Source organism: Pleurodeles waltl, chromosome 5 (genome assembly GCF_031143425.1).
Source record: "Pleurodeles waltl isolate 20211129_DDA chromosome 5, aPleWal1.hap1.20221129, whole genome shotgun sequence".
NCBI lineage: Eukaryota > Metazoa > Chordata > Amphibia > Caudata > Salamandridae > Pleurodeles > Pleurodeles waltl.
In genome coordinates, this window is record NC_090444.1 from 424,507,103 (window position 1) to 424,522,188 (window position 15,086).

A 15,086-nucleotide genomic window follows, 5' to 3' on the forward strand; every position below is an offset into this window, starting at 1 on the left:
ACTGAATTTCAAATTCATCAGAATGGGAAGCCAGAGCATTATAGAATTTTGCAGAATGCTGTGATGACGTAGTACTGTATCTCACATAGGAATTGGATGTTGTGGTATGTAAAGAACTCTAGAAATGTACTCACAGCTGTTTAAGTAGGGTCCTCATGATATAGTCCAAATGTTGGAGGCAAGCAGAAAGTAAGAAGGATGTCTCTTTTCAAACAAGGGATATGATTTATGGTGATCCTGTGCAATTGTCCCAACTACTGCGATCTACTCCTTTCATGCAGGATGCAAAAAAGCAGATGGACTTAACTTTCTACAGAATCAATACTGTTTACAACTGATCTACGGGACCCCTGGGACACTTCAAGTGTTCTGGAGGTTTTAATTATAAACAGTTGTTAAAATCAGAGGCAGGGGAGTGGGGCTCTACAAGCACTGCCGGTGGACATCTGAACTTGCAGGTGCAAGTCTTGGTGTACCTATGCATTGTGTTCTTTTGCTTCAGATTTTTCTCTCTCCTTTTTTAATACACTGGTCATTAGAGGTCAGTTCTTCGCAGGCAGAAAACCCGTACACTGTCAGCACTTGTATGGCACTACCAACAAATCCTCAACCAAGTGCCACAATCTCTGACTAAAGACAAGAGAATAAAAAGTTAGCAACATGCTTCATCCACATCAAGTGCAAAGGCACAGGCTAACAAAAGATTGAAAAACTAATAAATCAATCAATCAATCAATCAGGATTTATAGAGCGTGGCTTATCACCCAGGTGGGTATCCAGGCACTTGCAGGTCCTGGAGGCTCATTTGAACTGCCAGGTCTTCAGAGCCATTCAGAATTCCAGAAGTGAGGTGATGGTCCAGAGTTGCGTGGGGAGGCTCTTCCACTTTTTGCTGCAATGTGAGAGGAGAGTCCTCCACTTGTGCTTCTGTAGATGCGGGTGTATGGGCAAGTGAAAGGGAGGCAGAACGTAGTCTTCTTGACAGTTGCTGGAAGTTCAGGCGGTGGTAAATGTACCCGGGTCCTTGGTTGTGTAGAGCCTTGTGTGTGTGGGTCAGCAGCTTTAATTGGCATCTCTTCTGTATGGGAAGCCAGTGGAGTTGCCTGAGGTGGGGGTGTGATGTAGGTTTGTTAGGGAAGGCTGAGGATGAGTCTGGCTGTGGCATTCTGTATGGTCAGACGCCTCTGTACGAGGTGTGTGGCGATTCCTACATAGAGGGCGCTGCCATAGTACAGTTGGCTGGTGATTAGGGCCTGTGTCAGTGCATCCCATGTATAGCAGTAGCCACTTGAAGATCTTATGTAGCATGCGCAAAGTGAGGAAGCAGGTGGAGGAGACAGCGCTGATCTGTCATTTCATGGTGAGCTTGTTGTCAATGATGATTCCGAGGTTTCTGGCATGGTCGGAGGGAGTGGGTGCGGACCCCAGATTTGATGGCCACCAGGAGTTGCTCCACGTTTTGCTGCTGTTAGCACAGATCAGTACTTAGGTCTGGTCTGTGTTCAGGTGCAGGCAGTTGTTCTTCATCCAGTCAGAGACACTTGTCATGCATCTGTGGAAGTTGGTTCTGGTGTGGAGGGTTCGTTGGTGAGTGACAGGATGAGTTGGGTGTCGTCTGCGTAGAAAATTATGTTGAGACATTGGCATCCGACGATGATGGCCAGCGGGATTATATATGTATTGAAGAATGTGGGGCTGAGGAATGAGCCCTGGAGAACACTACAGTAGATCTCCTTGGGTTCGAAGATGAAAGGTGGGAGTTGGATCCTTTGGGTTCTTCCAGTGAGGAAGAAGGGGATCCACCTGAACGCGTCTCCTTGGATGTCTATGTGGTGGAGTCTTTTGATCAGCATGTGGTGGGATACAGTGTTGAAAGCTGCCGAGAGGTCGAGGAAGATCAAAGCCTCTGTCTCTCCTTGGTCGAGGAGAGTTTGGAAGGCCTTGGTGGCTGCGATCAGAGAAGTTTTGGTGCTGTAATTGCTGCAGAAGCCAGACTGAGAGGCTTTGCGTAGCTGGTTCTGTTCCACGTATTTCATAAGTTGCTTGTTGATGATCTTTTCCAATACGTTCCCTGGGAATGGGAGCAGGGAGATTGGCTGGTAGTTTTTGGGTTCACTGAGGTCAGCGGACAGTTTTTTAAGTAGTGGTCTGACTCTGTCATGTTTCCAGGCATCGGGAAATGTTGAGGAGGTGATAGAAGTGTACAGCAGGGTGTTGAGTTCCTGGCCAATCCTTTGGTTTCCAAGGTTTAAGATGTGGTGCGGGCATGGGTCTGTGGGAGTTACCGAGTGGATGGATTTCCTAGTGAAGATGATGTATTGAGTGGAGAGGATGTTCCAGGTAGTTAGTGTGTGGTTCGTGTCGGTTACGGTGGTAGTGTATCTGTTGAGGAATTCCATGGGTGTGGTTTGGAGTTCGGGGTTTCTGTATATGTTTGCGATCTTGTCGTAGAATCAGGCGAGGTTGTCACACAGCTACTGTGGGTGTGAAGCTGTTATCGCTAGCAGCCGGGTTGGAGAATCCTTAATGATGTTGTAAAGTTCCTAGGTAATGTTGGCGCTGGTTTCGATGCATGCGGCAAGGGCTGTCTTCTTTGTTGTCTTCAGCAGGTGGTAGTAGAGGCTAAGGGAGGTCTTGAAGGCTGCTCTGTTGAAGGTGTCCTTGCGGGCGTGCCATATCCTCTCAAGCTGTTTGCTGTCCCTGTTCGCTGTTCTGAGTTCTTCGATGTAACAGCTGGTCTTTTTGGAGGATTTTCTCAGGATGTTGATCTTCATGGAGATGATGCTGTTAGTGCAATTGGTGATCCAGGTGTTGAATTTTTTCACTCCCTGTTCGAGGTTTGTGGTGGTAGCGGGGAGGAGGTGTTGAGGCTGTCTGTACACTTGGTCTCTGAGATTCTGTTCCACCTCTGGTGGGGGGCATCGGTCATCTTGGGTCTTGGGGCTGGAGGTGCTGAGGCTGAAGATGCTGAAGTGGATGATGGAGTGATTGGTCCATGTGAGTTCTGTGACATGGCTGTATTTGACGTGGTTGCTGGTGGTGAAAATGGGGTCCAGCATGTGTCCTGTGGTGTGTGTAGGGTCGTGGACGATCTGGGTTAATGTGAGGCTGCTCATACTGTTGAGGAGGTGTGCAGGGTTGTTGTTGTTGTTGTCATAGATGTGGAAATTTAGGTCACCGAGGAAGATGTAGTCCTTAGAGTCTAAGACTAGGGCTAAAATGAAGTCTCTGATGGTGTTGCAGAAGTTGGAGCGCAGGCCTGGGGGTCAGTATGGGAGGGTGTCTTTGATGGTTGTTTTGTCATCCATGTGGAGTTTGAAGTTGAGATGTTCCGTGGGAGGGGGGGTTGTCGGTGGTGGTGGTGAACTGTATGGTTTCTTTGTGGATGATGGCTGTTCCTCCTCCCGGCTTGTTGGTGCGGTCATGGTGAGTGATTTTTTTTTTTATCAGTTGGGGATGACTATGGCAATGTCTGCGGCAGATGTGGGGTTGAGCCAGGTTTCGGTGAGGAAGGAAATGTTGGGTGCGAGGATCGCGATGAGGTCCAATAATTAGGTGGAATGCTTGCATAGTGTGCGTGTGTTGAGAAGGCCACATGCAAGTTGACTAAGTGATCATCTTAAATTAAGTTAATTAGAAATTAAATGTAAAGGATAGATAAACAGTGTACTTAAGGGCAACAGCAATGGAAATAAATAAACCGATTTTTGTTTACTCCTAAAAAACATAGCTGTATCAGTGGCTATTTGACTGCCCCAGCAACCACCTGCTCCTTGACACCATGCAGGCTGGCATCCAGCCAAACCACAGTACAGAAACAGCACTCATCGCTGCCACAAACAACACACTCATAATCCTAGACAGAGGAGACACAGCATCCCTCATCCTCTTGAACCTCTCTGTAGCATCTGACATGGCCTCACACCATATTCTCATCAAACATCTACATGAGATTGGCATCCAGGGACCTGCACTCAACTGGATCTACTCCCTCTTAATGGACAGAGCACAAGTTGTCAGTCTGGAACCTTACTATTCAGAAGCCCGAAAACTCATCTGTTGGGTATCTCAAGGCTTGTCAAACTGCCCAACCTCCTTAGTCGCATTCATGGTCTTTTTGGGCAAATTATTTCATGCACACAACATCAACATCCTCTCCGACACCTATGATATGTGAGTGATGCTCTCCCTCATTAGTCATTGACTGGATGAAAACATTTGTCCCAAGTTCACACAGATAAGACAGAAGTAGTGATCTTCAGCAAGAGTACCTCACTATGGGACTCCAACTGGTGGAGGGTTCATCTTAGACCCACACCAGGAACCTAGGGATTATCAGTGACAGTAAGCTGGACATTCATAATCAACACCTTCACCACCCCTTGCTTCCCCACCCTGAAGATGCTGAGGAAGATCCTCCAATGGCTTCCCAAGCCACACTAGAAAACCGTCACTCACGCCCTCGGTACTAGCAAGCTTGACTACTCTTTACCCCGAAATTCTAAGCAACTCACCAGAAGACCACGCACTATCCAGAACTCAGCAGACTAATACTCAACCTCCCACACAGAACTCGCATCACACCACACCTCAGAGAGCACTAGTGACTCCCCATACACAAACAAAAAACCTGGCTATTCATCTAACACCCTGACTAGGCAAGGCTAGACCTTCATGCCTGCTCAGCACCAGGATACCCTTCTGGGTGACGGTGCATTTTACAAATTAAAGCTAACACAGAATAACATACCAAATGTAAAGTCATTTTAAAAATACTGTCCATGAATTAGTATAAAATAATACAATGTTGTTACAAAGTGCATGAATTATGTGCCATGCTTTGGTGAACAAAGGCTTATAAACAAGCATCACTGTATACATCTGTAGAAATCTCACTTACCTTTCTTAAGGCTTGGAAATCTGAATAATTTAACCAATCCAAAGTCGTCCCCTGTGACTAGCACTCCACTGCTGAAATTGGCATCCACAGAGTTGATATCCGTGATATCGGTATACTTGGGCCAAATGCCTGTAACCTCAGGTCCTACCACACACGTCCAGGAGGCCCAATGAATTCCTTTGATCTCCTCTTTGCTAGTGAGATGCTTTCCAGCTGAAAAGAATAAGATGAGGTTATGTTAAAATAATCAAATGTTTTAAGCTTCTATTTCTTCTTCACTTTCCTGTGAGCTGTATCGGATCATTGTCTTCAACTTAACCACCCGTTGTTTTTATTCACAACAAGAGGTCCTACATCTTAAATTTTTCAGGGTCTCTTTTAGTCATTTTTATACCACACTTACACCAATCTATACACAGCACCTCCACTTACACTTATCACGGCATCTTATTTTAAAAGACCTTTGGCAAAGAGCCCCCTCAAATGGCCCGTTGGGCATTGCACCGCTGGCCCAAAGATGAAGCATCATATCCATCCGGGCTCTTGCTTCTGAGCAATATGCCCCCCACCCGATCTGCTTGCTCAGGCCCATCGGAACCTTCTGCCTGTTCTGTTTCCTTTTCTGATCCCTTTAGGTACTGCATAGTCCACGTTAATATATTTACATTTAGGGAGCTTGCATGCTGAACCTAGACACACTCCAGGTCCACCCATTATTGTGGTCTTTCTAATACATATCATAGAACTCCATATTATTTAACCCGCAGCTATTTTGTAAAAATGTAGGCCTGCACAGTCTTCCTCTTTCTGATGTGTTCAGCCTTTTTTTCATTCTGGCACCTCCAAGCCAGGATTTTCAAAACTGCTCTATGTCTGGGATAGTATTTTATCTGTATTATCTATTCAATGTCCTTTTGGGCTTTCTCATGCGAAGAATCCCCGCACCCGCTGACTCCCACCAACAAAAGTTTCAGTTTCTGTCTTATGTATTCTTTCCATTGCAGCTTATAAATTGAAAATGAATACAATAAGAATAGGTCTAGAGAGAAGAACTGTCTGAGCCACGAACTAGACCTTGTACGCCATGATCAAGCCCTTGTTCAAGGGCAAAGCCCGTTGGCTAGGCTGGATGTTCAATATGTGAAGAATAAAGTGTTTTGAAGACTCACCTCTACGTCTAGTCGTATGCTTTTGAACTAAACTGAAAAATCTCTGTACCCATATGAATTGACTTTAATATGATTAAATGCTCTTTCTGGCCTTAATATTGGCACTATTCCTATGTGAAAGTGATTATTTAGAGAGCGTTTCCCATTTTGTTTTTGTTGTATATTGAGAGGTCCGTGAGTGGAGGGGCCTTTTTCTGTGGTGTACCACTACAGAGTAAAATAAAAACACTAGCACTTGTGCGATCACAAACTGCTGCCTACTGATCTGTTTGGTTTGTGTGAAGATGGATACATTGCGGGATAGATAACATTAGATTCTGAATATCCTGAAAAGAGGAAGTGCTGCCTCTCCTGGGCTTATGTTTTGCTAATCTTTGCATACAAATCTTGTTTTAAACAATGTAGGCATGGAGATTAAACTGTTTTCACAAAACATACCCCAAAATGCTCAAAGTTCACTAGTAAGTCGATGCTTTGCACAGGACTTTATTCTTTAAAAAAATATTGAGGACTTTAGTTTATTTCTGAAAGTAAGTAAGGAAGTTTTGTATTAGACACCCACGGCAAATAGCAAAATACTACAAAGCAGTAGGTAGAAAGAGCATGTAGAGGACCACAAACTACCATGCAACTGCAAATTAAGATTCACACACTAGGCAAGACAAAGGTAACACTTGCAACTCTCAGGCATTGACTCCTTGTGTCTCTTCATTAGAGCATTCAAGCAAAAATTGATGGTTTCCGATCACTCAGCAGCGTATATCACTGCAGGCTTTGCCATTTTTCTAACATTTTTAAAGATTGAAAGGGCATTTCGGTAACTGCCCTGGGAGAGATTAAACTGTTCCTAAAAATCTGAACGAACCTTCAAATAGTAATTGGGTCAGTTGAACCAATGGTTTTGGACAACTTATTTATTTGACATTTGTCGTTTAACATTTACATGTGTCCAATAGCAATCTTAGAAGAATAGCAACAACTCAAAATGTAAGCAGATGTTTTCCAGATCAATTCCACCTGAAAAAGTTGACTGCTAGCCAACTGTCACAAACGAATTTACAACTAGAAGAAACAAATACCTGGGTCTTAAATGAACAATCCGATTAGTCAGGTCCGCAATCGTAGAGATCATGGTAGCATAAGCACAGACAGTAATGAACCCTGGCATTATCTTTTACTGTTTCCCAACATTCTTGAAACAATATAGTGTTCAAATGCACGAACTAGCAGCCATCCATACACCCAAAAATTGTATCTTCCTACAATCTAATTTCCACAGTCTCTGGAAGGCACCTAAACAGAGAGCTAGTCCCAAAGTAGTGGCTTACAGTGATGTAATCTACAGCAGGCTCCCAAAATGTATGTCAAAAGGCTGCAGTGGGTGTGAAATCATGTGACCACACTTTCTGAGCATGAAAAAGCATAAAGGGACGAACGACCAGGTGCCTGAACACAGTCTCCATCAACTGGAGCTCATGCACTAAATCATAGCAGCATTCTTTTTTCATAGGAGATGACACTCAGTAATGCTCAACCCGAACTTGAAAGCAGAGTAACCTCTCCGGTGAACAGAAATGTCCCCAAATAAGAACTACAGTAAAGAATTACACGACTGGAAACAACCATTGAGGCGCATTAAACTGGGGACTCATCTGAAAACCGGGAAGAAATCCAATTACTCTACACCGATGGGATCAGGGTTGTCACCACCCACTCGCTACTTTTCCACTGACTACCACCAATACTCAGTCGTTTGGTTTAATATATTTATGAATGGATTGGGAAAGACACTGCTGATCCTCACACGCCTCAAGTACTCAGAAAGTTTCCTTTTGTAGTCAGAACCCTCTGTATTACTTTCAGTCATTTCAATTGTCGAGACATTCCAGGGCTAAACATACCCCAGATGGTATCTCAGAGTGTAAAAGTGCAAAAATCAAAAGAGGTACAGAACAGGCGGGAGCACGTTTTAAGAGTACTTTTGCATCATTAAGGGTGTACCCTATTCATCACTCCAGGTTGGCTTTCAAGGTTTCTTGAAGCAGCAACGTCCTACTGGGAGGACTTTTATCAGGAATCAGTTGCCTCACTAGTCCTGATGAGAGTGACTTTAATGCCGATTACTCGTAGGTGCATAGCAGGTATAATGTATTCATTATTAGGTGTTACGAAAGAAGACACCACACAGGTCAGCCTCTATAATCGTATTAGGATGACCTATATCTATAGCTTCTTCATTTGCAACTATGTCCCTTAAGTGTGAACACATTTACCAGTAGCACAGAATGGTTAAACCAGTTGATACCTAAGGTGATTAATCTCACTACAGATTCATGAAATATATTTGTTCGTATGTGTGCAGCCCCACAGACACAGTTTTACAGCTGATCAGCACAGAATACGTTCTCTGAAACTACAGTATTAAACAGATCTACACACATCAGGCCACATTTCATACAGCTCGTGAATGCATTTGTTATTTAACGATATGAGGAGACCTCTAAATCTGGTTCCATTCAGCACCACTTGCGCCGAATAGGCTTTACTGTAAATTGGGTCATTTGCTGTACACTAAACACATTAAAATACCGCTTTGTCGCAGACGGCTGATTTAATTGACTGTAGTTTAGCCTAATGGGTGTACTGCAGTCTCATCTGAAAGTCAGTGAACCTGGTTTCTTCATCTTTATCCATGAAGACTTTGAGATTTCTTGATCCAGCACAGTCATATTGTGCATCTCATCCATAGAAACGTAAACCTACCCGAGGAAATTAGAATCTATACAACCTTGTTCTAGTCTGCAAGCTTCCTTTCCTTCTCTGGAAAGTATAAGTATTACCAATGTAGGCCCGGGCGAAATTCCATTAACGGAGGCGTAATCTTGTGTAATTATATGTGTTTTACATTACGGTTGTTACCCGAAATGCCTATGTCATGCCATTATTCCACATTGCATATTTTGAGTCTTTGTTCAAGTTAAAATCATATTGTATAAGTACGGGAAGTACAGGAACGTACCGGATGTGAGCGGCTGTGAACCCCTTTATCTGTTATTCTTTAGTGCAGAATGCATCTTCGCGCCAAAACAAAACATCAACGCTACAAAATAGTGCAAAATGCCAAAACTATCATTTTGTATAACACCACATCATTTTGTGAAATTTTTCATGTATTTTCAGTAAAGGAAAGTACATACATCTTGCCCAGGCTAGTTTCACTTTGTATGATTCATTTTTTAGAAGGACTGACGGTCACACATTCGGCCAGCTAATGTCTGGGCAATGAGAAGGTGGACTGTGCAGTTTAGCAGAACTAGACAACAACGGCAGAAGAGCTCATCAAAATGTCTAGACAGATGCATTTTAATGAGAAAGGTTATTTATGAGAATTCCGCGAAACCAAAACAGTACAGGGCCGGCATGATTTGACGTCAATGAATGAAAAAATCTGAGGGCTGCGAAAGGCACAGAACTAAACATATCAAATATGAATAGGCCTTTCCTGGACTTACCCCGATTTGTCTTCAAAGGAATGGGTGTAAGCATTGTGTTATACAGAGGCAGCGATGACGGGAAAAGGTCTACCGACGAATCACGCCTGATTAAACCTGGGAATCTGCAGAACCAACTGATCAGAGGATATGAGCTTGCGAGAAAACTGATACAGTTTGAAGGTATGAGAATTAAGTGATTTGTAGGTCAAAGTGGCTTAAATGCAAATAAGTAGCCAGTGCAGTGAAGCTTGAGTTGGGGTAATGTGGTTCTGCCAAGACACATCCGTTAAGAGTAACAAGCACTAGCCATGGCACTGACCTGAGCATTCAACCCGAGGGCCTTAACTGACAGATTCTTTTACACTTTTATTTTGTCTGCTAAGATTCTCCAAATGGTGAGGAAGAGGATGCGGTTGTTGAGGCATGTTGGGCCTTGATTGTGTAGTACTTTTTAGGTTAATGTTGGGAGTTTGAAAGGGGCATTGCTTGTAGGTTTGAAGCCATTGGACATCTTTAAGGTGTGTGGATATGTACGTTCAGTGTGGGAGTTTGAGTGCAGGTCTTGTGGCTATGGTCTATATAACTGGAATCCTTTGGTGAGTTGGGCTGTGATGAGGATAGTCAAGCATGCTAGTGATGGATCTGCAAGCATCCAAAGAAAGCCACCTAAAAACTGAGTAGTTTGCGAGTGTGGAAGCAGGTGGAGGTTACCTAATTTACTTGATTCGTCATAGAGATTCTGCTGTTGATCACATTATCCAGGTTCCTGGACTGCTGGATATGAAGGAAGCCAGTCCTAGCTTGGTGGGCCACCACACCAGGGCCCAAAGTGAGTTGTTTTTCCCAAAGAGGACCACTTCTGTTTTGGCATTGTTGAGCTTGAGATAGTTCTTTACATCAGTCTGCAACCAAGGACATCCATCTGACAAAACTGGCTTTGGTGGCTGAGGTATCTTCCGATAGGGATAAGTTGAGCTGAGTGTCATCTGCAAGGTTTTTGGATGAAGTGCAGTTTAGAACTAGGTTTTGTAATTTATTTTTGCAATTTTGCAATTTTATAAAGCACAGACATGGCCTGAAGGCTTCAGAGCGCTTTACAACACAGAATACAGGGTTACAGCGGGCTACATTAATAGTAGCTGAACTCGGTCATTTACGTCAGTGTATGTATACAGGAGTTACCACAAGAAACAGTTAAAACAATAGGGAAGAGGACATGAACAGTTAAAGAAAGGCAGATCAGGGTGCATTGGAAAAAGTAAATAAGTCTGGTTGACAGTGAATTAACCAAGATGTCTGTCAAATAGGAGCCGCTTGAGGTCCTTTTTAAAGGTTGCTTTCAGGTGGTTAGATGGAGTGAGGGGGCAGACCTTTGTTCCAATCGGTCTTGTATAGCATTTTTTAAATTATCTTTCATTCCACTTGCAGCAAGTCATGTGAATGTCTTGGATGACTGAAGAGGTGCAGACCCAGACGAACATAGCCAATAAGAAAGGAAATCATCCAGCCAAGTACATCCACTGGAGGTATGAGTGAACTGTAGTTACCCTTCCTGGTGGAACTCTAAAGAGCTCCCACAGGCATTTTGGGCAGTCAAGCACCAAAACCAACAAAGTAATGTGACAGGCATGGCTAATTTGAAGCATGTAGTGGGATTTAGGAATTTATGGCAGGATTTGTGAGTTTGCAGAATTGGGGCAGGGGAAAAGTCATACCGGCACCATGATCATAGATAAAGCTCTTAGAGAGCTGCCATATATGAGGTGGATGCTTTTTGTTCTATGTTGAGGCACAATGATTCTTTGTGTGGCGACTCTAAAGACTAAAAAGGAGAGACAACACGTTGTTGTGCATCATCCACTTAAGAATGTACCTCAAACCTGATTTACTGATTTACTGAAATAAGTGCTGGGAAGAAGGACATCTTCATTCAAGGACCACAGATACCCCTCCACTATTACTTTGCATTGATGATACAAATCAGCCCACCTGCTTATTTACGTGAAAGCTGGGGTGCTTTTGTCTAAACCTAAGCTTCTAACCTAAAAACAAGGATATTATGGTCCTCAGTGCAAGACAGACTGCCTACAGCTACAGATTGTTTGTGTTAAGGCATCTGACCTATGTGGACCAAACACCATAATTTTTTTTTTGAGCCCAAGATGACTTCTCTCCTATAATAGAGCGCATTAAATTAGTTTTACATAACAATAATAATAATAAGAACAAAGTAATAATAATAGAAACGTATAGAGCTCAACTTTCCTCTCACAGGTGTCCTGGAGCTATGTCAACCTTGCCAAATCAGCAACAAACAGGGCCTACTCTTCCTTACTTAGAAACCATGCTTCCTGACCTGTCCTACATATAAAACTAACTACTCTTTAGAAAAGAGCCAGGTTTTCAGGCCTTTCTTAAAGTAAGTAAGGTTCGCATTGGCTCTGATGGGAGCTGGGAGCTCATTCCACAATTAAGCTGCCCTCACCTCAAAGTTCCTGCCACCAGACCTTACTGTCCTCTCTTTCACATGACAGCAATTTAATTAACAAGTTGTCATATGAGCTTCTAACAACGTTTAGGACCATAAAACAATTTAAAACATTAGAAAACTAGCATATGTTCTTAAACTCACACTCAACAGTTGAATTATCATAAAACAACAGTGATGTGTGTTCTCATAAGTAAGTCATAACCGGTTCTCGTGTCCATCTGGAAATGGCATCCCCTCCTGAAAACATTCACATACATCATAATACAGAGGGCTGGGGAGCAATATATGACTACACATTTCCACAACACTGCCATCACATGGGAAGAACTTGATACAGCAGACCGAGTTACCTGTGTGAGTTCTCATTTTAGGTGAGCCAGCCTTTATGGTTGGGCAAGTAGGTAATCTTCGTAAGTGTACAGTTTACATATATTCTCAGTATCCTTCTTCATGGCTATCTCTTACATTTCTGGTTTTATTATTAATAGTTCTTTCTGGAAGGGGGGCTTTGAGGGATCCTACATCAGCAATAAGGGTAGCATCGAGCTCCTATGCAGCTGCAAATTCGTGTTCAAATTCACAGCACATCATTGCAAAAGACCACAATATTTTTCCTGGAAGCATTTTTTTTTCAGAAATACCTGGTAAAGCAGCGTGCCTTGTTTTAAACAGCAGATGTCAAAAAGTAGCCACTGATTCATATGAAATCCTACTTCTAAGGTTCTGGAGGCCAAGCTCAGAGTGAATTGTGGATACTGGGGAATTGGTTTTTGATGAAAACAAAGGAACATAGAGTGCCTTCTTGTTTATCAAGCATCCCACAACTGCTAGCAGAGCCCTTAGCCATATCACTCCCTAATAATCAGTTCCATATAGGGGAACCAAGGAGTCCTTTTCCAGATAGATTCTAGCCTTCCAGCCAGTAAAGCTTTTACCAGGTGCATGGTAAGATTTGAGAACTGGATAAGACATATCCCAGGGATTAGCATGTCCAAATGGTCCAACTCATGAATGGCCTACAGTCTTTGTTCACTTAGGTACTGATCAGGTAAGTCCAGAATTTTAATTGAAAATCCCCCTCTGCTTTGAAGCTGGACATGGGTTAAATGTTTGAAAGTGCTGCACAGTCACGAGGCACATCCCTGTATAGCTGTACAGTCTGGTTTTCACTTTTTGAGGTTTACTGCACAGCCCATCAAATGTAAATGACATACTGATAAAACAACCATAGAGGTTCCAAAGTTTACTTAAGAATGTACCATAACACTGTGGCCCTCATTCTGACCTTGGCGGGCGGCGGAGGCCGCCCGCCAAAGTCCCGCCGTCAGGTTACCGTTCCGCGGTCGAAAGACCGCGGCGGTAATTCTGACTTTCCCGCTGGGCTGGCGGGCGGTCGCCTTCAGACCGCCAGCCAGCCCAGCGGGAAAGAGGCTTCCACGATGAAGCCGGCTCGGAATCGAGCCGGCGGAGTGGAAGCTGTGCGACGGGTGCAGTTGCACCCGTCGCGTATTTCACTGTCTGCGCAGCAGACAGTGAAATACATGTAGGGGCCCTCTTACGGGGGCCCCTGCAATGCCCATGCCAGTGGCATGGGCACTGCAGGGGCCCCCAGGGGCCCCGCGACCCCCCCTACCGCCATCCGGATCTCGGCGGTCCGACCGCCGGGATCTGGATGGCGGTAGGGGGGGTCGGAATCCCCGCGGCGGTGCAGCAAGCTGCGCCGCCGCGGAGGATTCAATGGGGCCGCGGTACACTGGCGGGACCCCGCCAGTGGTGCCGGTCCGACCGCGGCTTTACCGCCGCGGTCGGAATCCCCATTGGAGCACCGCCGGCCTGTCGGCGGTGCTCCCGCGGTCCTCCGCCCTGGCGGTCAAAGACCGCCAGGGTCAGAATGACCCCCTGTGTGTCTTAATATTAAGCCAACATTTGGGAAAATGCTGGGGTTTGAGAAGCTAACTTGGCCTCTGCTGATCTTATTTATGGAAACCCTCTTTTTTCGAAAAAGACAAATAACACTTATTTTGAAGAAACTAACATCAGTGATGCCCATGAGTTTTGGGGAAGGAAGAAATGTAATTCCTACCACAAAGGTTCCTATGGATTACAACCACAAACTAAGAAAGGGATCATGCAAAAAGGCCCTTCCCTGACCAGTTTCAGGGCTGAAGTGAAGGCACTTCATCCCTGTTAGAGAATGTGTAATTATTTGTTTTATTTATTGTATATGGTGCAGATATGTCGCTAAAGAACAGTGGAACACTTTACAGAGAGCATTTATGTTCTAGCAGTAGTGTCTTGGACATATGTCAAGATACATATAAAAGAAAGGTGTCCATTTCAGGCACAGAGAGATTCATTGTTTTGCCAAAGATTACATGATGGGTTGGTTAAGTGCAAAAAATGGTAACTAAAGCCAGGTCTCCAGGTTTCAGAGGAATGCTGACAGTTCCTTCTCTGACTTCTGTTAGGGGAGGCGTTTGTGAAGCAGTGTGTATAACAAATTAATGAATATCACTGGCAGTTCTTGACAGATCAGTTCAGGCAAAAAGCCAACGAGGGGCATTAGGGTTAATATTGGCCATAAAAAAATGGAAGAGATTTCAATGGACCCATTCAGAGAAGCACTTTCCTCTGGAATAAGAGGTTGCTATGCAGCAATGGAATATCTACTAAGACTGAGAACATGTAAAGCTTGACCAACAACTGTCCTGCATTTGTAGATTGTATGTAAGAGAGATAGCATATGAAGTACCTTATAACATAGAAAGGGTAGCTTTGTTGTATTAGTTCTTTTGTAATGAATAACTGAACCTATGTCTGGGAACAAGGATGGAACCGTTGGTAGGTTTCCTGTAGCCAACACTAAAAGTAATGCACAATTGTGTTGATTGGTGAGTCATGAATCAGTCCTTTTTGTTTGAGAGAGTACTGTTTTTTTTCAGCTCCAAGGCAGGGAAGCTGCGCCTTATGCAACTTTTATTTTTACCAATACCAATATGTCATCTTGTATGAGAACAAAGATCTTTTGTTTT

At 43.8% G+C, this 15,086-nt stretch overlaps 1 protein-coding gene across 2 annotated transcripts in view; it reads right to left on the bottom strand.

Annotated features, from left to right (window-relative positions):
• Positions 1–15,086, bottom strand: part of EML6 (EMAP like 6) — an 854,573-nt gene that overhangs the window by 446,889 nt on the left and 392,598 nt on the right. For both annotated transcript variants that reach the window (XM_069234186.1, XM_069234187.1), the window contains exon 10: positions 4,901–5,113. In XM_069234186.1, coding sequence (XP_069090287.1) covers positions 4,901–5,113 — 213 coding nt within the window. The remainder of the gene's footprint in view (positions 1–4,900; positions 5,114–15,086) is intronic.